General features: G+C 40.0%; 3 protein-coding genes and 1 long non-coding RNA gene across 20 annotated transcripts in view; 2 read left to right on the top strand and 2 right to left on the bottom strand.

Moving 5' to 3' along the window:
* ASB5 (ankyrin repeat and SOCS box containing 5) overlaps positions 1-1,063 on the top strand; it is a 29,424-nt gene extending 28,361 nt beyond the window's left edge. For all 5 annotated transcript variants that reach the window (XM_081926201.1, XM_081926200.1, XM_081926204.1 and 2 more), the window contains one exon: positions 140-1,063. In XM_081926201.1, the coding sequence (XP_081782327.1) occupies positions 140-267 (128 nt within the window). In that variant the 3' untranslated portion in view covers positions 268-1,063. The remainder of the gene's footprint in view (positions 1-139) is intronic.
* Positions 1-6,266, bottom strand: part of LOC309378238 — a 35,311-nt gene extending 29,045 nt beyond the window's left edge. For 2 of the 4 annotated variants that reach the window (XR_014171904.1, XR_014171905.1), the window contains exons 1-4: positions 4,154-6,266; positions 2,338-2,459; positions 2,099-2,233; positions 138-252 (exon numbers count right to left, since the gene is read on the bottom strand). This is a non-coding gene — a long non-coding RNA (uncharacterized lncRNA). The remainder of the gene's footprint in view (positions 1-137; positions 253-2,098; positions 2,234-2,337; positions 2,460-4,153) is intronic. The other 2 variants (XR_014171906.1, XR_014171907.1) reach the window with 2 other exon arrangements.
* SPATA4 (spermatogenesis associated 4) lies at positions 3,522-12,195 on the top strand. Its single transcript, XM_081926218.1, has 6 exons — positions 3,522-3,722; positions 6,264-6,393; positions 6,890-7,008; positions 8,676-8,896; positions 9,507-9,620; positions 10,430-12,195. Exons 1-6 carry the CDS (start codon positions 3,580-3,582, stop codon positions 10,555-10,557), a joined length of 855 nt encoding a protein of 284 aa, XP_081782344.1. The 5' UTR covers positions 3,522-3,579; the 3' UTR covers positions 10,558-12,195.
* Positions 12,196-13,307: 1,112 nt separating this feature from the next.
* Positions 13,308-22,821, bottom strand: part of WDR17 (WD repeat domain 17) — a 52,647-nt gene continuing 43,133 nt past the window's right edge. For 7 of the 10 annotated variants that reach the window (XM_081925915.1, XM_081925913.1, XM_081925912.1 and 4 more), the window contains 7 exons: positions 20,852-20,963; positions 19,891-20,032; positions 19,687-19,789; positions 18,251-18,352; positions 15,038-15,136; positions 14,669-14,852; positions 13,308-14,525 (listed from right to left, as the gene is read on the bottom strand). In XM_081925915.1, the coding sequence (XP_081782041.1) occupies positions 14,406-14,525; positions 14,669-14,852; positions 15,038-15,136; positions 18,251-18,352; positions 19,687-19,789; positions 19,891-20,032; positions 20,852-20,963 (862 nt within the window). In that variant the 3' untranslated portion in view covers positions 13,308-14,405. Of the gene's footprint in view, positions 14,526-14,668; positions 14,853-15,037; positions 15,137-16,204; positions 16,492-18,250; positions 18,353-19,686; positions 19,790-19,890; positions 20,033-20,814; positions 20,964-22,821 lie in introns of those variants that run through there. The other 3 variants (XR_014171830.1, XR_014171831.1, XM_081925916.1) reach the window with 2 other exon arrangements.

The raw sequence follows: 22,821 nt of genomic DNA, 5'->3' as shown, positions 1-22,821 counted from the left end.
TTGAGAATTTTAAGTTAAAATATCTGGAGGATACCAGGTTCCCAAAGGCTTCCATTGTAGATTGTAATATAATTAACACACTGCAAATTATTGAAGTAGTGAATTGCCACAATTTCTTTTTCTTTTTATCTACTTACAGCTACTCCATGTTCTCTTTGCCAACTGTGTCGGCTACGTATCCGAAACTACATAGGAAAAGCCAGGTTGCATCTTATACCGCAGCTCCAGTTGCCAACCATGTTGAAAGAGTTCCTGCAGTATAGATAAAGTAGTGACTAATTTTTCAACACTTGAAAAAAAAGCAGCCAAGTATTTTACTATATCTTTCATGTGATAAACTGATGGGGATGGGGAAGGGAGGGCATAAACCAACATTTACTAATATATATCTCACAACTGAAGCTACATTATAATCCAGTGATATCTGGGATTCCTTGAGCAATCTGATGGAGAGGGGCTAATATAATTAAATAAAATAGAATTTGCTAATACTCTTGAAATTTGCTGTACACTTTCATGTAGTGTTCACTGATCAGCCACTTCATTCAATTCTACCTTTCTTTAGGGGCTTTTGTGGGGACTGTTCCCCACACAGCGGATGTGTAGGAATATGCAGGGATTCTGGGATCATCCAGCTATTTTGTCAGTTACAGGATTTCCCAACCCCCTGTGTATTATTGCTAAGGGAGTTTGTCCATTTAAATGCTGTTGCTCTCTCAGGATCTGCTCTACTCTTCATTCATTGGAGGAGGGGAGATGAAGCTAGAGAAGAAGATGGGAGCTGCAGTTGTCAGGAGCAACAGTCTTTTCAGTGGACTGGAGGCTGGAGTGGCAATGAAGGTGTACTGTAATCCAAAAACTCTCACAGAATGTTGTGTAAGTGAGTGTTGTGCAATGCTCAAGACCTGTACATGTGTTTAAGATCTTTTGTTCACTGGCACAGATGAATTATTGTTTGGTTTTGTTATATTCTGGTTCAAGGTGTCTTGTTCTGTGTGTATCTAGAACAATGGGGTGTTAGATGCACTCTATAAATATATATACATATTGAAAGACAATAAAACAGGTGTCTTTTTTTCTGCTGTCCCTGCTTAAGCACTTTATAAGGAACACCTACTATGAATTAAGTTCCCTTTCTTTTCTGTTGGTTACATGAGGTACTGTACCATGAACTATTTAATATACAAATCTTTCTACTCCAGCACAAGTTTCATCACATTGACTGGTATTTAAAACTCATTTTGTGTAAATTCTCCCTCTCTCACAGACACATAGGGTGTTGTTGAGGGGCAGTGAAGGACTTATACCTAACAATGCCATTCATTATTTAACCGTAAAAAATAATATTATTTTGCAAACATGAGACTAGGCACTTATTTTTAAAGCCCATCTGTTGCTAAGCAGTCAGAACGTGAGTGTGGGATGAAAGTAGAACTCATATTTTTTTTGCTTGTATATTTACCATTTAAAAATGGGTGTGCAGGTACTATAATTTTTATACTACTCTTAATGAGTAAGGGTGATAAACTCCCTCTGTTGTTTATCATCCAGTGTAAAAAAGCAAAACTCTACATACCGTATTTTTTGCCCTGTAGGACACACCATCCCATAAGGCGCACCTAGTTTTTTGGGGGGGAAATAAAGGGGGGGAAATTATTTTTCCCCCAGGCACGGGGCTGGGGTGGGGGAGGCCCGCCCGAGCTTCCCCCGACCCCAGCCCCCAAACAGGCAGCTCTCTGCAAGCCGTGGGAGCCCAGCGCTGGCTCCCGCTGCTTGCGGAGAGGTCCGCGAAGCCTGGACGCGCTGAGCTCAGCGTGCGCAGGCTTCAGCATGCAGGCAACTCTCCGCCCACAGCGGGAGCGCTCCTGCTGCTGGCGGAGAGGTCCGCGAAGCCTGGAGAGCGAGAGGGGTCGGTGTGCACTGACCCCTCTCGCTCTCATGGCTTCACCGAAAGCCTGCATTCGCCCCATAGGACACACACACATTTCCCCTTCATTTTTGGAGGGGGAAAAAGTGCGTCCTATAGGGTGAAAAATACGGTAATAATCTTGCTGTTAGATATATTAAGCTGGTGAAGTAATTTGGAGACAATACAAACACCACAGTTCAATATTCAGGCTTTGCAATATAAGAGGACTCTTTCTCTGCAACAAAGACTTGGGGAAAAGCCAAAACAAACTCTGAATGCCTTCCTAAATGTCAGTCAGATGACACAGACCATGGAAACCTGTTTCTCCCCCTTCCTATTAATATATAAATAAATAAATAAATAAAAATACAAATTTCGCTTTTAATACTAACATGACATTTTAGAAACTGCTATTGAGTACATTTTACTAGAAATACCTTCTCTAATTGGCTGCTACAGCTCATTTTCACATGCTCAGGCAAAGATACAAAGCCTCCGTCAGCCAGAATTAAGGGGGATCCCCACAATCATTTATTCAGAGTTGAAGAAGCTGGTTTTGAGGAGATATTTTGAGGGGAAGATGGTGAATTGGTACTGTACCAGGAGTTATCTCAGACACAAGGGGCAGTAAGGCAGAAATCAGGAGGGAGGGGAACTCAGTGGTGGTAAAATTGACATAAAGTCTTGACAAATAGCATCCACTGGGGACAGATGCTAGCATATTCTTTAGAGGTTTTATTATTATGAAAGTAATAAATGTAATACTTACAATGATTTGCATGTAAGCTGTTGTCAAGTGTCAAAAACACCATGTGCTAGGACACACAATACAATCTTAAAAGTATGCACACCGACTAGGAAGTTACCGGGATTTTCAACCACCCAAATGCCAAAGCAAATAAAGAAGCATCCTTAGGTTTGTGGTGTGTTCATAGTCAGCAATCCATGAGTTTAACTCACTTGGAACGAAGTTTCGGAAAAATTTACCAGCAAATCTGGCACAGAAAATTTCCCTTTCCTGGGACCAAGGCAACTACCTCTATCAGGAAATCCTGAATAGGTTATCACTCATAATTTAAACGTTTATTAGTTGGTGGTGCTTGTTTGTCTTTTTTCTGTTATTTGCGGAGGCCCGCCCCCCATCCCCCCAAATCAGCACAAACTCCAGTCAAAGGAGATTTGTATTTACATAAACACATATATTAAAATTACAGACTAGCCCTCAGTGGCGCAATGTGTTAGTGTTTGCATTTTGTATGTTTATGTTACGAACTACCCTATTCAGATGAAGGGCTGCATACAATTATTTATTTATTTTTAAACTTGCTGGTATACGTAAAGTCCCTCCATCTCTGATTCCACAGGCCATGTTGGCTATTGGGCTTATAGGAACTGGAGTAACAGCAGCTGTTAGAGTAACAGCTTCTCTAAAAGCAGAATCCCAAGTCTTTCACCAGCAACGGTGTGTTGCATGTGCGTGTTGTTCGTGTGTTGTGGTTTTGTTTTTGTTTGTATTTGGTTGATTTCAAAACACCCCCCCTTCTCTGACGCAGAACGCGCGTTTCCAAGCAACAAGCAGCCCTGAGTCCAGGCGTTCCGACGCATGCGCGGTGGCCGTGTTCCTTTTTAAAAGCAGAGCGGCGACGACGGTTGCCGTGGCAACTGCCGTTATGGTGCTCGAAGGCGCTCGCGAAGGGAAGCTGCCGCTCCTCATGTCCTACTCCACCAGCCCGAGGCGCGCGGGACTGCCTCGGACGGTGCTGCGCTGGCTGCAGAGCCTCGACCTCAGCTTCTCGCCTACGCATTTCCGTAGGTGAGGCCGCCCCCCTTCCCACACGTTGGCCGCCATGACACTTCCCGCCGTACCTGGGCGCCTCGAGGGCTGAAGACGCGCCTCGGGGTCAGCGGGAAGGAGGGGCCTGGTTTGCTTTTGGCCCCCTCGGCTGCATCTGCCGTGTGGGCACCTCCCCTCCTGCGAGAAGCGACTGCAAATCTCCCACGGAGCTCTGAGGGAGCTTGAACCGAAGCCCTTTGTTCACACGAACCCCCCTTAAGGCCAGGCCGGCCGTGAGGGCGCTTGCTAGAAAACACGGGCGGCTCTGGGGGAGGAGAGGGGTCGGGTGGCAAAGGCCGTCATTGGGGAAGGAGGGGTTTTTGCTATGTGTATATCAAATGTTTTCAGACCGAAGGCTGGGCCAACCGGTGAGCTAGAGAGAGAGGTCCTTTTAGGGAGGGGGGAAGCACCTGTGTTCTGTTGTCATCACTGCTGGCAACGCCTAGTAAGATAGCACCAGCCTCGCCTTTATCCATTGAGAGTAGGTTTCCTTAAAAATTAAACCTGTGGGCTTGCGAAGTTTAGTCCAGAATTATGGTCCACAAGATACCTTTCTTTCCCTAGGAAGAAAGGCTTTCATGGTGGCAGCCCCCACTGGAGGATTTGTAGTGGCTGCATCACAATCCTGGATTTGCATAAAGGCAGCAAGCAAGAGTGAAGTCAGGTTGCACAAGAGTAGTGAGCATGGCATGACAGTGAGAAAGGAGAAACACTGAAAGGCGGAGGGGAGGGGGGAACTGGCAGTTTTAAACAATGATAAGAGTACTGTACTGTGGAATATTTGAGAGCTCTCATGAGGCAGCTGAGGAATGGAAGAGGGAGTAGTTTGGTTACAGTGAGAAGGGAGATGCGAAAGGGGGGAGAGTGGCAGTTTTAAACTTACAGAAGTTTGAGTAAAGCAAGGGTGGGCTGACACGGGAAAACTGGCCTTAAACAACACAGAGGCTTAAATAAAGCAGAGGTGGAAGAAAACAGGGAAAGAGACAATTTTAAACAATGATAGATTTGAGTTGAGCAGAGCTTTCCTAACTGTTGTCACGACACAAGTGTGTCGACTGCAGTGTGTAGGTGTGTCACACACATACGTTCCCTGCATTCCTTCCAACGCTGGAAAGGGGTTAGTTTAACTGCCTATTTGCTAGTAAAACTGAATTACTGTGTAGCAAAATGATGCATGTCTAAAAAGCTCTGGAATAGTGTTAGCAGGGGTTACACGGGGTGAAAGGAGCATGGCAGTTAAAATAAGGTTTGAGTACAGCAAGGACTTGGGAAGGGCTCTGTTAATTTTGGGTGTTAACTTCTGTGTTGTACCCATCTGCTATTTCTCCTTGTTAAAACTTTTAAAAAACACCTCAGTGTCCCAACACCTCTTCTTTATACAAACTTCTGCTATTGTTTTAGTACAGCAAGAAGACAAACTGAAAGGGGGGGTGTCTGTTCTAAACTTTCCACTTTTCCATTCGTCTTCTGTCTCACGTAAGAACGATAAAGGATGAAGAGCATTCAAATATTCCATAGTACCTTCCCACAATGTATTTCATTCCTGATACCATGTGTTGTCTTCAATAAGTTCCAGATTCAGTGCAGTAATTTGGAAGGTGCTTTATTAATAAATGCCCATCCATCAGCTGAACTAAGCCTTTTCTGAGTGAGCTAATTGACAGGCTTGCTCTTAAGATTAAATTCATCAAAGATAAGAGTAGGAAAAAGGTGACAGTGAAAATGGGGGTACAAAAGCGGTTGCTAAGGTGAGAGGGCGATGTTTTGTGTGCAAGAGAGGTTGTAGAAAAGGAGAAAGCATGGGCATAAAAGTGACGGTGAAAACAGGCACAAAGTGGGCTTACAGACCAAATAGTGGTGACTTCAGACATGGGGTTGCGAAGGTGAAAAGCTAGCTTAGTAGATGTGTGGGGTTGAAAAGGGAAGCTCTAGGGGTTAATGTGAGGAAGGGGGGAAGGATTGGTGAGTATAGCCCCTAGTATACTAACAAGCAAACAATGTGTATACACTGATGTAATATTATACATTCTTGTGCCTGCATTTCAGTGTTGTGAAGTCACATATGATTCTTTTGGTTATTATTGGGTATTCCATTGGCCATAAGCAACAGAAGTTTGTTGTTGTTTTTTTAAATCCTATCTATGTTGCAGAAATACATGTTTATTCAGTATCTTCACCTATTGATAGTTTAGCAATATATAACCTAGATTTCTGTTTAATGCTGTTTACTCCTTACAGCAGAACCTCTCTCTGGTTTCCAGGAAGACTTCCCTCTCCCTCCTTCTTTATTTATGTAACCTGTACAGCTGGCAGAGGAACTTACAGCTGTTTTGTTGACTTATGGATATGAGAAGGGGAGTGGGTAGGGATTTTTTCTTTCCACAAGAAAGTACTGTAATGGTTGAAAGCTTCAAAATTGATTTGGTAATGAAACAGAGGCTTCCCATCCAGGGAATGCCACTTCTTAATTAAGGCGTGTAACTAATAGTGAACTTTTATTTATTTATACATTTTGAGTAGGGATTTTTCAAATGGCTATCTCATTGCTGAGATATTCTCTTGGTACTACCCGGAAGATATTCAAATGCGTTCCTTTGAAAATGGCACGTCCCTACCTGTGAAACTCAGCAACTGGTCACAGCTTGGAAAGGTATTTAATGTAGTAGTGAATTTCAAATATATGTTAAAGAGAAAAGGATGGGAACTTCTTTACTGTCTCACCCATTTTTATAGTGCAGTTCTATACATGTCTAAGATGCAAGTCTCATTCAGTTCAGTGGGGTTTACTCCCAGGTAAACTGATATAGGATTGCAACCTAATCTGTAATTATTTTCGTATGCATGATGCTTATGTACATACATGTATATTAAGATGTAATGATAATGGTGTTTCAAATGCACAACTACTTGTGCTGGTTTTAAAATAGAAAATACTTTTGATGTATGTTTCTTTATTTGCTATGGCCTCAGTGAAACTTTGCATATTTATACCTGCCATGACTATGTTATACAAACTGTGAGGCTAAAATTTTGGAGTCTACATTGTATTTCAGATAAGAATAAAAAACAGTTTTCATGTCCTTCAAGAAGAGCAGATTTCAAATGAATTAATGTATCTGAAACAAATTCTTCCTCCTTTATTAAAGTTCTTTGCAAAAAGAAATCTGCATCCCATCCGAGAGCTAATTGATGGAACAATTCATTGTAAACCAGGAGCTGCAGAAATATTTCTACAAGACATTTATACAATGCTGACAAACAGGCGGTAAGTTATATTTGTAACAACATTATATTTGAATGTTGCAAGTTGATGCCTAAAGATTGATGATACCTGTACTAACTGGTTTGGTATCAACAAACTTATTATTTCTATCAAACAGCTATTAAATAGCACTAGTCTTTCTTAGACTTTTTTCAGAATTAATGGAACATAAATTCCCCCCAAAAATCTTTATTCCTCCTTACTAAAGGGGGAAATTAAAAGGGGTAATTGCCCTCAATAGCATTTACAACTACATATAATGCAATTCTAGTTGGTGGTTTGATGCATAATATAATTGTAATAATAAAATGCATTTAAAATACCTTATTCCTCAAAGTGCACATGCTGTGTTTTAGAAGTAAGGCTAAAAATATATGAAAGCCCTGGTACCTGCCTATAAATAAAATAAAGCTATAAACAGATTCCGTATAAGATAACGGAATACCAGCAATGATCAATGGAATATAGCTTATTTTAACATCATTAGATACCTTATGATGAAAAAATAACCCATGTCATAAACATAAATTGGTATATCAATGTGGTCATTTTGTAACATAAATGCCTTTTACTGGCCTCTTGAACATTTGCCTTTTTTATTTTCTCCTCCTCAGGAGCTCCTTAATGGAGGGAGGTGAGCTCATTAATCCATATGTATAATATACTGTAATATATCTTTACAAGACATTACACAGGGTGGCCTCTTAGATGAACTCAGGCACCACTTCCTTTCCCTGATCTCCACCAAAGAAGTATTAATAACACACACTGGGTTTTAATATAAAGGCTTCAAATTTCCCCTCTGCTATTCTCTGGTCTTATTCTTCATAGGTAAAGGTAAAGAAACCCCTGACCATTAGGTCCAGTCGTGGCCAACTCTAGGGTTGCGGCGCTCATCTCGCCTTATTGGCCGAGGGAGCCAGCGTACAACTTCTGGGTCATGTGGTCAGCATGACTAAGCCGCTTCTGGCGAACCAGAACAGCGCATGGAAACCGTTTACCTTCCTGCTGGAGCGGTACCTATTTATCTACTTGCACTTTGAGGTGCTTTCGAACTGCTAGGTTGGCAGGAACAGGGACCGAACAACGGAAGCTCACCCCGTTGCGGGGATTCGAACCGCCAACCTTCTGATCAGCAAGTCCTAGGCTCTGTGGTTTAACCCACAGCGCCACCCGTGTCCCATCTTTCCTCAAAAACCCCTTTATCTCTCCCAATCCAACAACTGTCCAAAATTCCAATTCTCTCTCTCACTGACAGTTAACTCCCCACTGAACTGGTACCTCCTGTCAATCAGAGCCTGAAATTCCACAAACCTATCAGACTGAATGCACATGATCCAGGCCTGTCTAACAAAACCTTAAAGTGATAGTCTCTTTCTCTTGCATCAGAATTTGTCACCAAAAACTACTGTTACATAGGCTTGCAACATTGTAACAGCACAGGGCTTCAAACTGTCATAGAGCAGTGTTTCCCAACCTTGGGTCTCCAGCTGTTTTCAGACTACAGTTCCCATCATCCCTGACCACTAGTCCTGCTAGCTAGGAATGATGGGAGTTGTAGTCCCAGAACAGCTGGAGACCCAAGGTTGGGAAACACTGTCATAGAGGTCACAAAACTTTTTTTTCATTCCAAACACAAATACCTAAATAATTATAATTTCTCCCATTAGGATAAAACATATTCAGGATGAAGAGATTGACTTTACAGACAGTAATTATCAGGATAAATTACCAATGGTTGCGAGATCAACTGCTTCAAGGGCTATTAAGACCAACATTAAGCTAACAGAAATAATGGTGGAGCCCAATATTCAAAAAAACAGGCAAAAAGTAAATGCCATTATCACTATGCATATGCAGCGACGGCAGCTTGAGAGGGAGCAAGTTCCAGGTGAGTAGCTTGGGAGGACAAAATGTTTCTTGAATGTCTTCTCTGTATTACATGCAAGAATAATGAACTGCAAGTTTTGCCTTTATTCAGGGTACATCAAGGGAGGGCTTCCTCTGTGGAAGGCTAAGGAACTCTAGATCCATCTATGATTTATTTTTTCTGCCTTGTAATGATCTTTTTATTGAGGGAGTATTTAATTTTGGCTACCTGATTATTTCTTTGCATCCCTTGGGTTGCTTTCTGCAAATTTTCTTTCCTTTTTATTACTTTATAATTATTGCATTGTATTAGATTGCTTCAATGGATTGTTTTTTCATAGTTTTTTGTTAGCTGCCTTGAGCACTGTTCAGTGGAAAGGTGGGATACGAAATATTGCCAGTGTGTAGCTACACTTCTTGCCACACTGAGGGATAGAAGCTTTTCCCCCATCAAATTATTCCACACATTCTGATGTGGCACACACAGATTAATCTTCTGGTGGTAGTTCTTTATCCTTAATGAAGGATGGTTTTACCTTTCATCAGTATTAAGTCGTGTTGAAAAGACAATGATCTTGAAAATGTGATGTGTAAATCGCAGTACTTGCACAACAAATTGCTTTGTTTTTAAGAACGGTTTGGTATTAAAAAAACGCTGGGAGAGCGTGCCATTCGTCGTCCTTCCATGATAGTTCCTTCCGTGAGTACAGTGAAGATTCAGAAGGAGAAATCTATTCCTGTGCCAAGTAAGCATTATTTTTCTCTTTTGAAAGTCTCACACTTACTACTTGAACGTCATTACCATTGATGAAATTTAAATGTACATTAATTTTTTCATGAAGGCAATCTTATGAACATTTAATTGAGAATAAATCATTGGGACTTTTGAGTAAATGTAACTTAACACCAGGTTGCATGTTTAAACAAATGTCTATGTTGCTCAAATGTATAACCCTCCCTCTTTAATGTAACTTCATTGTGAAGAAGACTATTGGTTTCTTTTAAATTAAGCTTCATGTTATAAATCTATTCTAAATCTATTTCCTGCAAATATACTCTATTAAATATAAATCCAAGAAGGTGATCACAATATGGTGCCCTCCAGATATTGCTGGAATATAGCTCCAGTCATCCCTACATCTCGCCCTTTTGGCTGGAGCTGATGAGAGTTGGAGTCCAACAACATCTAGAGGGCACCAGATTGGTTTCCCTGATCTGAAGTTTTCAGCCAATTAAAATACTTAATTGGCTGTCTTAATCTGTTGTTGAAATTTAGATAAATGTGTCTATTAATTACTCAAAATCTTCATACCGTGATGAGATAAAAGAAGTGCAAAATAACTTTGTTTAATAAACAATGTCAATTTAATTAAAAATAAACTGTGATCGTGCCAGCTTTGTGAAGTTCAGAGATGATCCAGTAGCAGATTTAGAATAGCTTAGATTGATAAAGCCTGCCTTATAAAGGATTCTTAAAAGATGCCACTTAAAAAGTGCTTTGTTTTGTAACTGCATTTGTTGGGATGTAAAAGTACTGACCTTTTTTTCTGCTTAGGTGTAGCATCCACAGAAATCAGAGGCAAAACGGGTGTTCATTTCAAAACCGTCCAAGTGAAACAAGCTGAGATGCCCTTTAGATGTGAATTAAATTCTGGCACCTTAAACCATCTTAAAGAATTGTAACTAGAGAAGTTTGAGAGAGCTCTTTTTGAACACAACAGAAGTCTTATGAAGTCTTTGCTACCATATTGGAGAACATGTGCCTTACTACTATGCTCAATAAAGCATTTGTGCTGAGGTAAATACAAACTTAGAAGCTGGTAGGTGCACAGATATAAGCTACATGAAAAGCAGATTATCAATGCTTTTTACACTTTGGATTCTCAAAAGTGACTTCTTCTAATGCTGGTGTATCTACCCTTGTATTCATAGGTAATGGTGCAAGTTTAATAAAACATGATTATTAGGGCAAGCTGGGTTTATATTTTCAAACATTTTTCCTAGCATTAAAATAAAACAATCTAAAATGTTTTATTTTGGTGAAATCTATAATCCTGAGCAAGCTTTTGAGCAAAGCTTGGTAGAAAGTAATGTCATAATTAAATGTTAAAATCAGCCAACCTCGCTAACTGTAAGGAATTTCTCCCAATAGCATTTTAAGTTCTTAACATATTTTTTGCACTCTAACTTTGGTTTGTCCCCTTAGATCACCTATACTTTGTTCTAATGTAAAAGTTTCCTTCTGTGTGGTCTTTCTGACTTCAGTAATGAAAACATTTTCTGTTTATTGATATGGATACTGAATTTCTGTGAGCAGAAACCCTTTTCATGGGATACCCCTCTGTGAGGGCATAGAGACTGCTTTTTTGCTGAGTTTGTCTCACCCTTACAGCCCGCTGAAAAGGTTCTTTAAGGAGTTTGAGAGACTCTGTTGAATAATATGAGAGGTTGCATGGGGACCTATAGCAGAAAGGGGAAACTGGTTGAAATAGCCTCCCTGCATTTTTCAGTAAGAACTTCTGTTGGATCTCAAACCCTTCTGCCAAAAGCCTCTATTTGCAGAAGGTCCATTCAGTCCAACACAGCGATAACTAAATGTATCTCATATGCATGTATTATTAAGAAGATATAATGCATTTTGCTACCTGTTGGTGCTCCTAACTTCAGTGCTGGGACAGGACAGAAGTAGAAAAAAGTAAAATGTAACTATTGTTTTGACAAAATACTACCTATTTTATAGCTTGACGTGAGTAAGATGATTTTTTTTTTTTTAGTCTTTGGTTCCACATTTTTAGGACATTGACAAACTGGAGTTTATTCTGAGCTGGCTGGCCCGGATGGTGAGGGGTAACAAGCAGTTGAGTTAGCTGTGTGTGCCCACACACTTTACAGCTTTGGTTTTTCTGGCCTCTTTCATTGCAAAATCATGAATTACCTGTTATATCTTTAGTCTACAAGCTCAGACATTTCAACAAACATGAAAGATAGGACTTCTGCTATAGCTATTTTTTTGTAAACAACATACTGAATATAGTAGTGTTAATGACATGACCATATGCATCTGACAGTTTTTCTTAATCAGGTAGTCACTAGCTTAAGGCAGGGTTCCATCACAAACCAATAAATTTAGGTTACAGATTTAGGTTGCACAATTAAAGCTGGTTGGGAGGTCTTGTACAACAGACCAACTTTGCCCCCAGAATCAGACTTTAGCGATGGGGAAATGCACTAGACAGTGTACGATAATGTTTGTGTGATACAATGTCTAACCTTGTGAACAAATAAGGATGAATATGCAATAAATAGATTATCTAGAAGTGACCGGTCTCTATATTGAAATCATTTTCATCTTTGTTGTGTTTATTTACTTCCTTAGTTGGTATATTACCCAAACCAGGCTATAGAAAGTTCTTGTCTGTTTTGAACTGAAGGATTGGCTCTTTCATTTAGCTTAACTTCTCTTTTTAACCTTCTTACAGCTCTGGCTGTTTGATCTGTATTTATAGCCAGACATGGAATTATTGTCTGTACACTGGACATTCACTATCATATATTCTAGACCTATAAATCCTACCACCAACACGGGCTTCCATTGGCCTCGAGTTCTCTATGATGCTTTGTCCATCTTCCTTGCCTAGACAAATTTTGGGACTGATAGTTTTTGAAACTGCCACACAAGCAAGCACAAGTTTTTATTTCTTACACTCTTAAAGTTCTAGTTTAACTGCAGAAATACATACTTCCTGTTCCAGAGCAGGGCTTTGGGACAGCATCTCACTGCTTGTTCTGCTCTAACACTGTTACTGATTGGCTCCAGAAAATTTCATAAAATCTGGAGAATAGCTACAGAGGGAAATCTAGTTCCATAAATTTCTTCAAGCATGGCCAACATTTTATTCATCACTTTGTTCACCTCACGATACTGGGGTTGCAGCCTAGGTCCTAGTAGAAAAGTGTACCCTTCCCTGGTAGGAACAAGTGAAAATTTCAAGTACTCTCGTTCACTCCCTGCCTTCAGATAAAACTCTTGTTTTATTAACACAGGAAGCTGCCTTATACAAAGTTAAGACCACTGACTCAATATTGTCTACAGTGACTGGCTGCTGCAGCTCTCCAGGATTTCAGACAGTATCTCTCCCAGCCCTACCTGGAGATTGGGCCTGGTACCTGTGTTGTACTGCTGAGCCATTGTGATTACTTAACAAAAGAATTCATATCCTTAGTCAATTTGGTCCAGAGTAAATGAATTTTTTCCCATCCCCAATCCACCCCTTTTTCGTAAAACTCCTGTCCTCATCAAATGTCTTTCTACCTTCCCAGTGCCACAACCTCCAGACATCTGAATCACATAGGACACACTTAACTATGTCCACAATATCTGAACCAGGAATCTGGCCTGATCCTTCTCTGTAGCAGGATTGTAAAACACAATCTGGAAATCAAATAAACATTTATTTTGGCCATAAACAAGGTATTTTTGTAGAAAAACAGTGGTGGTTGCAAACATAGGACTTGTCTCTAGTATTATGAAGGAACAGCCACAGTGGTTCCTCCACAAAGTTTATTCAGTGAGGCCAACATGCATACTTAATTTACATGTGGTGTAGAACTTCTCACCTCTTTTTTTGCCATAATTGTGTTTTTTAACAAGAGGACAAACAGTAGCATAAACCCTTTTTATGAAACAATACCAATTTATTTAGGCATCTGGACCTCTGAATACAGTATTTTTACAATCACTAGAATGAAAGGAATTAAATACTTTACAATTTACATCATGTATTTTGGTACATTCCAATAAGTAGTTTACTTACAAATTTTTCTTTGAAAATAAATTTTAGAAATATGCTTACTCATTTAAAATAAAGAGAAGTGTTGACAAAATATAAGAAAAAAGATTCTCATGCCAGTTGAAGTGTAAAACTAAGTATTCCAAAATACTTGCTAAACAATAATCTGTGTTTACTATACAACCATTTAATTTACGCATGAATAAATTATTAGATTATCAGAATACAATCCATCCTCTATAAGAGCTGCATAAGCTCCATTCGTTTCAGAGGCTATTGCACGGCAAACATGTTGCATTCAGTAGGATCTGTGCTTAGCTTCCACCACAAGGATACAAATACACAAACTTTACCTAAAATAGGAAGCATATACTCCCCATCATAAGATGCTAGTTCTAAAAGCAGCCATACTGCTCCAAAATGTCATAAATAACATGTGAATGCATTTCAAATTATGAGCTTCAATTTGTGCTATCCTTGCAACTTAATAGAGTGCAGATACTTCTCTACATGCTTCACATGTTTGTCCACAGAAACAACATTTTAATCTATTCTCAAAAGTCCATGGCTAACAATGATATACATGACTCTTTGGATTATCAAATTTAATATAAAATTAAATTTACATAAAACTATCCTTCAAGTGGGATTCAACTTCAAATCCTCCAGCTAATAAATATAAAATGATAGCAACAAGCATATTAGCTGTTTTTAGTAAAAGTGAGTTCTTATGTTCTTTTGTTAGAATGGGTTGAGTCGTATTCCTGTACCCAGTGGAGAGAAAGGGTTCACTTTTGCCCACATTAACGCATCGTTGAGGGAAATTGTGGATTTTCCATCTTCAAGGAAAAACACTGGACCCTGTTGGATGTAAGAAGTATGGGGGGAGGGAAGCAAAATATTACACATTAAAAAAATACAGTACTCTTGAGAGAGAGCAATTGTGGCAGAAGTTAATACTTTCAAACTTCTCCTAAATGTAATCCAGCTCCACTAAGAAATACCTGTATCCTTAATCCTGTCAAGCAAGAGATGTGAACATCTGAATGACTAGGAAGGTTAGAGCCTGTTACGTAATCTGGTCCAATTGTTACTTTCAGAGGTTCCTCTTTTATTCGAGACGTCAATGTCGCATATATCTCTTGTTGCAATTCAGATGGGGGTGTAGGGGGCAATTCATCAGCAGATCTGTGTGAGAAATATATATCATTATTTGCAATAGTTTTCTTGACTTGAAACATACAAGATTTTTATTTATTTTAAAAAAGCATCCAAAAGTTAACAGAATTTCTGATACATTTGTCCTCTACTAAAAGACAAAAGATCACAAATTCAAATCATCTAAAATTCTATTATGGTCATTGTACACCTACTTGTTTAGTGATTGAGTACAAGCTCTCCAAGCATCTAGTTCCTCAGAGAGTTGTTCAATTTTCAGGGGTACACACACCTCCCGTCTTTTTAAAAGCTGGCTGGAAAAGAATGCAATGTAACAGAAGTTTTGAAAGCATATGACAAATTCTAGCTGTATCCAATGGGCAATCTGAACAAACATTTTAAAACTGCATACAAATTATACAGACTGCTTTCTCACCCCATATGGAAGGTTTCTGGCAGGCAACAATGAATCATTCATATATATATATATATATATATATATATATATGAATAATATATATATATTACACAAAAAATTTCAACAAATGAACAAGCCTCGTCAGCCCCTCTCCCCAGTTCCATTTGAGAGCACTTGGAAGATATAACTACTTTCACCAGTTTTGAAAAACACATTATGTCACAATCAGCAGGCCTTAGTGCGACTAAAGAATCACCTGCCTACCCTTTTGTTTCATATCCTCTATAAGTCCTTGAAATCAGTTCAGTCTCAGAGACCTTTATGAAAAATACCTGCTGTTGATGGCCTGGTTGAATTGTAAACAGGACCACCATGGAAGTCAATCTTCCAGGTATTTAATACAATATCCCTCTCCTTTGTACAGAGTTCCAGAGCAGCTCACAAGAATTTAAGACACAAATAATAAAACCAATGAAATTTATTTAAAAGCTAGCAGCTTTTAAAGGATAAAACTAACAAAACTGAAAGGCCTGAGCAAATAAGATTTTAAAAATGGTATGGAAAAAAAAATCAGACTGGGGCCAGGTGAGTATATCTTGGAGAAGGTTTAAAGCTACCACAGAGGAGGCCCTATCTCTGCTCACCTCCAGAAGTAAGGCAAGGGGACATGGAGAAAGGCCCTTGGAAATTTTAATACCCAGGGAAGTTCATATAAAAGAAAGGGCTGTTCCAGGTACCTGGGGCTCTCAAGCCATGCACGTACTTTAAAGGTAAGTCCCAGCCAGCACTTTGCATTCTGCTCAGAAACAGACCATTATCCTTAATAGTTTTAAAACTGGCTAGATGTCTTCCAATCAACCAGTCTTGGTAATTTTGGTGCATCATTTTGGACTACCTGAAGTTTCCAAGTAGTTTTCAAAGACAGTCTCACATACAATGACTCATACAGTCTTACATACAATGTCTAACTGAGATATAATACTTTGTCCAGAGGGGTGATAGCTGACACACCTCCCTTAGCAAGTGAAACTATTTGGACCTCTAAATTCCAGTTCTAGAATCACCCAAAAGCTGCAAACCTAATCCTTTAGGGAGAATGCAACCCAAATCACACTGAATAGCATCTCCCAAACCAGATGAACCATCCACCAGCAGAACCTCTTTCTTGTCTAAATTTCAACTTCTTGGTCCTTATCCAGTCCTTTACTGATTCCACACATCATTTCAGCATCTCAACAGCCTCATCAAAATCTGATGAAAAGGAGAAATAGAGTTGGTTGTCATCTGCATAGTGATGACCCCTCACTCCATTTCTCCAGATATTCTCCCTCAGCTTTTTCATGTACAGCACAGGGACAAAATGGAGCCCTGTGGCACACCGTAGCATAAGTCCTGCTGGAAATGACAGTCCAGAACAGAACACAAGTACTGAACTGCACTATCCCCCAATTGCCAGTCTAGAAAGATGCCATGATCAATCAAATCAAAAGTCATTGAGTGCCAGGAGAATTAGAAAGGTCTCCATCTGCCATCTTGGCATTCCTCAGTCATAGAGATGAAGGTAGTTTGGGGGCAAAACCCAGGTCTGAAGCCAGACTGAAATTGATGTGGATTGTCTGGGTTGTATGGTAAACACCACACTTAGCACAAGAAAGGTATATTTGCAACCTGCCAATCATAGAATTGGAAGGGACCAAACCAACATGGGGCTCGAACCCACGACCCTGAGATTAAAAGTCTCATGCTCTACCAACTGTGCTATATTTAGCACAATCTGAGATTTTCAAAGCAGTCTCACAACCACCTCCTTCAAGGCAGTCAAGACCACCATGCTTGCAAGGAGGCAATAATGGCAGCTAGGTTCTCTGCGACTGGGCACGCAATTACCTCCTAAACCAAGTTGATCAACTCCTGCTTATAGCTGCTATGGAGGCAGGAAGGGAAAGATTGAAGAAACATGCAGCAGGCTACATTCCTTGAAGCTCCTTATCTACATACTAGATTCACAAATTTTGAAATAAATCCAATAAAATATAACTAAGTAGTGCTCTAGATACATCTGGCGTTACTGTAGGCTAGGGATGATGGGAATTGTAGTCCAAAACACCTGGAGAACACTAGCCCTGGCTAGTGTTGTCAAGCCCTGGCCCATTCCATCAGATGTAACACTCTAACCCAAAGGTTGGCAACCTAAGGCCCATGGGCTGGTTCTGGTCCATGAGCTTCCTGGAACCGTCCCAAGGACATTCCATGGATCGGCGTGGGGATTCTGTGCTCTTTTTTTATGGCGCCATTTTTTTTCTCGCCACAGGAACTGGCTTCTGGGTCAAAAGAGTGCCCGAAATAGTCTGTGCGCACGCGCACTCCTCACCCAGAGTGCCTGTACGCATATGTACACACTATTTCCAGCGCACTTCCGGGAGGGAGGAGCACCCATTCGCATGAGCACACACTATTTCCGGTGCTCTTCCAACCCAGAAATAGCTTGAGTGCACGCACGGGCATGCATGGGCACACACGCTCCGGAGCCCACCGAGAGGTCTGCCGGGGAGTGGACCAGCCTGGCCTGAAAAAACGTTGCAGACCCCTGCTCTAACCCCTAAAGTATTACATATAACCTATGCCAAAAAAACTAATAATAATTGTTAAGGCTACCACATCCATATGTTTAGTTCATCTTTGCTATAAAAAAAATAGAAGCTATCTCTCATTAGTATTTCTTATTTCTTTACCTTGTATCGATTTGCAAAATAAAACCCATTTGGAACATTATGCTAGAAAATCCCAATGTCCCTTTGAAACAGTATTTGTGGTTCCCATGTTATATGCCAAGTAAATCAAGGCAGCTGAGAAATTAGATTTTACAAAGACTAAGCCAATTTCAAAGGGATTAATCACTATTCAAGTGCCAAGGAACATCATAAGTAATAAATGACAGCATTGGAGGAAAGGAAACAATCAAATCCATCATAATCCCAATGGATGCAACTATTATGTAATAAAGAATTACCTTGTATATTCATAAAGTGCTGGCACAATGCTAGTGTACTGTCTTCTAATAGCCAGTAATGCACCAATGTAACCACACAATATTAACAACTCATTTCTAAATCTGAAAATAGAAGAACATTAATAAGTGCTTCCATTATTTTGCCCAGTCATCATGAAAGAAGATCATAGACATAAAACATGTTTACTGTTGAGCAATGGGACCTTCTCTCCTTCCTCAGGTGGCCCCAAAATATACTCCAGAGCTGCCACCCCCCCCCCCAAATCATTTGGAGCAGATTCTGAGGTCACAGGAGAACTGCAGTGGAGAGGAGATGATGTTGAAGTCCCACCGCTTAAGTGGAAGTCTGTTCCACATCCACATGGACAACTCTGGATAAAACCCATACTCTCTTTCAAAGCAGTAAATTAACATCTGTTTAAAACATAACAAAACAATAACAAAACAAAACAGCAAAAGCAATGCCAGCTCCAAACTTAAGGGGGCTTTTGCTCCCCATACCTCCACATACCCTTTCTCCTCCACTTCTCTCACACACTTTTCTCCAGTGATGCTGCCACTTAAATCAGTTTCCTCATTGGGCAACAGTTTAGCACTGGGCAAGTGGAGATGTCACTTACGAATGAGAACCAGGGTATTACATTTTGGGCAAATTAAAGTAGTGGGTGGCCACTGCAGATGGGAGCAGATCTTGGCAACTGTTCACCTACTCATCGCTGAAAGGACAGCCTGGCGGCCCGGTGACAGCACTGGATTTAGGGCAGTGTGGGTGGTTCTCCTTGCACAGGGCCCAGGGGCACAGAATTTAGAAGATTCATAATTGAGAAGATCCATTTTGGGGGGCCAAATTTTGGGCTCACCCAGGGCAGCCCATTAGGAAGTATTACCAAAGTCTGCCCCTACCAGTGATGAGGGCAGTAATTGGTGGTACAGCCAGGTCAGACAAGTGATGGACACCCAACTGCTGATGCTGGGCCGGAGCAAAGCCGAAATCTAAAAAACATCTAGCACAGGGAATATCTCCAAAGGAACAACCCAGAAGCGTATCTAAAGCCAGCAAAAACCGGCAATATCCCATGTTTACAGAATACATGGTTTTAAAAAAATGCTTGGAGAAAAATGCATTTTTTACCATAAGTATTTTTTATAATGAGGTGAAGATCTGAGCTCAACATGCTCTAGAATAAAACACTGCAGAAGTCAACTGCATTTCTACAAAAAACAGAATCTGTTTATTATTATACATGAACTCATCTAAAATTGCCCTATGTTCTTCTGTTTAAAATGTTCAGCTCTGGTTTTACTTTATTTCTCTTCAGCTTAGTTGTGCTGGGGCTATTTAAGACGTACTGGTAATGGAGGGCACAGGGGTAAATAAAGTCTAACCATAGAAATAGCTCAGATTCAATTTCACAACTTTCACAAAGCATACTTACTCACTACATTTATGAAGTAACAACTTTTCTGTCCGGATATAGCTTAGAAGATCAAGAAATGGACAGACTGAGTCCAAGGTCCACTCTGAACTACTGATTTGTTCTGTGAAATACAAAAGGAGAAGAAAAGTTTAAAGTATTGAAGAACGGAAAAACCAAGCAAATATTAATCTTTTAGATTTTCTGACTCATTAAGAAGCCTACCTTTCACATAATGAATGCATATCGGAAGTGCTTTTTCTGGTTCTATAGTTAACAAATAATACTTTATTGATTCAAATATACTTCCTTCCTCCTGAGCTGTCTCTGCTAACTGCATACATTCTTCTACATCTGGTAGGCTGCACTGAAAAACAAAACATTTACAAAACAACATTTATGACAGTATTTGTACAGGAAGCTGGGGTTTTGCACAAGAATGGGTGCAGTGTCCAACATGAAATGCTCCCCACAACTTAAAACCAGTTTCTTTCCCAGGCAGTGCAAAGGAACATTACAAGGAATGGAAAGTCTGTGTGCAATTTGTGTATCCTGAGGCCGTTGTCTTTGCACTAGGCACATTATTTATGCTCCAGAGTACAAGTAATCTGCATGGCATACATAGGGGATGTATGTCCAGACTTCTCATTCACCATAATGCCCTTGCACATATATACATCCTTACACTGGGATAGGAAAACAGGGCTCTGTTAAGTCCTGCGGGACACCTCTGCATTGCAGCATCACGCCTGAACAAAACCGGACTTCACTCATTGTACACACAGCTAAATCTATAATATCCTTTTCATCAGAAAAGAGTATTCCGTGTAAACCTACTTTTCAAGCTTATGTAGATACCTTAATACTATAATAAGGCCACAGATCAACAGCTCAGTTATGCACACTAAGCTTCATCTGTAGAGATACTTTCTATTGCCATCCGCAAGAAAAATTATTGGTATGTGCAACAGGAAATGACTGCTTCTTCCTGTGCATACAGGACTTGGATAGCAAATATTTTTTTTAAAAAAAGTAAAGGTAATAAATAACATAGAGGATTATGATTATAGTGCACTCTAATAGGAAGAATCCTAAAATAAATGTATCTAGGTATTAACAAATTAACATAAAACTTCTTCTGCTACTCACATAAATGGTTAAGAGACAGTTGACCTCTTAAGTGTACCTTTTCATGTAGGTCATTTATCTCTGCTGTGCATCCAGGATAGAAAGCACAAAGCTTTACTAACTGTAGCTCATTATTGGGGATCATCATAAGAAGATCTGCTGCTAAATCCCTGTGAAAAGACAAACATGCCACAGTTATTTAGCAATGTGAAAAGGTGGCAATGAGCAATGCCAGAATTAAGATTACTTGTTCTGCTCCCATTCCTCTCTTAACTGGCTGTGAAACTGTAGGTGCCGTGAAGCTACTTTTATGCAGCGGACAGCTCTGGAAGAGAGTGTGGTAATGTAGAAGATACTGCATACTAACAATGAGCTCAAGAGCCTTTAATGCAGTTGTAAAACGGATGTACACAGTCCTGACTCAGATTATCACCTAAACCATGATTTGGGTGACCAGCAGCAAGCTTCAAGATGGGGAAGTGAAAAAGCTTCCTACTTTCCAACAAACCACAGTTTCACAATGCATTGAGCTTGAGGAACTGTGGTGTGTTCTGACGAAAGTCAATTAACAAAACAAATGACCACTAGAACAAACTGCTGCTTCTGTTTGGTCATTACAGAGAACTGTGGTTTGTTCTAAAGTGAAAGCAGAAGCAGCTTCCACTCTCCTTCTCTCATGCTTGGGCCACTATCAAATTACCATTTTCAGATCCCTAGGACAGCAAACAGCTATGTATGAACACTTCAGGTAATTTGGACATGCTTTGGTGAAGTCATAAAATACAATTCTATGAACAACAACAAAAATCTAATTCAGGTAGATTTATTATTCAAGATCAAAACCACATCTTTCAGTATCATTTCAAAAAAATTAAACAGCTACTAAGTTTATTCCATTTTCAGCAACTATATAGGCCAGGCATGTCCAAAATCCATTTTGGGGGCCTAATCCGGCCTGTCAGTCGATTTAATCTGGCCCCCATGGCAGTATATGTCCTGGGCTAAAATCCTTAAAAAAGCTCAACAACTGGTTGGCCCTCCCTCACGAATGTTCACTTCATCAAATCTGGCCCTCTTTGAAAAAGGTTTGGGGACCCCAGATTATAGGCAGTCTGTGACCTCTTAGAAAATACATCTTGCAACTCCAGAAATATTGCTGCTATCAAGCTGTCTTAGTTCACTGTAGATGGTGTGCATTATATAGTCGATAGTACTTGAGCCTAACAAGTTGTTACCACAATGAAGAGATGGGAAACATGTGGCCTCCCAGATGCTGTAGGACTCCAGCTCCTAGCCAGAATGGTCAATAGTCAGGAATGATGAAAATCCAAAGGAATCCATCATTCACCATTCTGTATCAGGGAACCTCCATACACAAAATGGGAATGTGCACATTGTGTTATCCATGACACTATCAAGGGGGAAATTCTGCATCTTCATATGCCAGAGCCTTGCAGGCACGAAGAAACTCAGGTGTATGACTAGCAATTGCTTTGTTTATTGAGTAATGCTCCCCATGGGATTATATTTTAAGTACTGTAGCTTTCTGCTTCTACAGAAAGCTATTTGCCATCTGCACTCCAAGAAATAGTTGGCAAGTATGTATACCAATTTGTACATCTGCATATGCCCAAATAAATGTTCACTTAGGATAGATTATGATCCTTCTATTGCTTGGCTGGCAAGGCAGCCATCAACTTTCAAGAAATGGTTGCCCAAAGAAAGGTTTTAGGAAAACCTAAATATTGGAGCCAATCTCCAGTGTTGCCATTAACACGGCTGCAATGCCGGCATAATATTAAGCATTCAAACACCACAGCTGTTGAATCACTAACCTCAGTTCTTATGTGCTAGTATAGTATGAGGATCAAACTGTCAGAACTGCAAATGTTCCGCTTCGTGAAGGTATGGGACAATCCCATGAAAGGAGAGGGATGTCTTAGGGATATGCCCTTACTTTTTGTTCTTACAGGTTGAATTATCATCAATAACCCCTTATGTTTCTTTTCAGCCAGTCTATTCTACTTA

This window comes from Podarcis melisellensis (assembly GCF_964234715.1).
Source record: "Podarcis melisellensis genome assembly, chromosome: 9".
Lineage (NCBI taxonomy): Eukaryota > Metazoa > Chordata > Lepidosauria > Squamata > Lacertidae > Podarcis > Podarcis melisellensis.
The sequence above is the reverse complement of the archived record's forward strand: the minus strand, read 5'-3'. Positions and strand labels throughout refer to the sequence as shown.

Excerpts from the sequence above, each read along its gene's own strand:
- SPATA4 (XM_081926218.1), top strand. The coding sequence starts at position 3,580 with ATGGTGCTCGAAGGCGCTCGCGAAGGGAAGCTGCCGCTCCTCATGTCC. Across the intron at positions 8,897-9,506 it reads TGAGAGGGAGCAAGTTCCAG|AACGGTTTGGTATTAAAAAA; the intron begins GTGAGTAGCTTG and ends TTTGTTTTTAAG. Across the intron at positions 9,621-10,429 it reads GAAATCTATTCCTGTGCCAA|GTGTAGCATCCACAGAAATC; the intron begins GTAAGCATTATT and ends TTTTCTGCTTAG.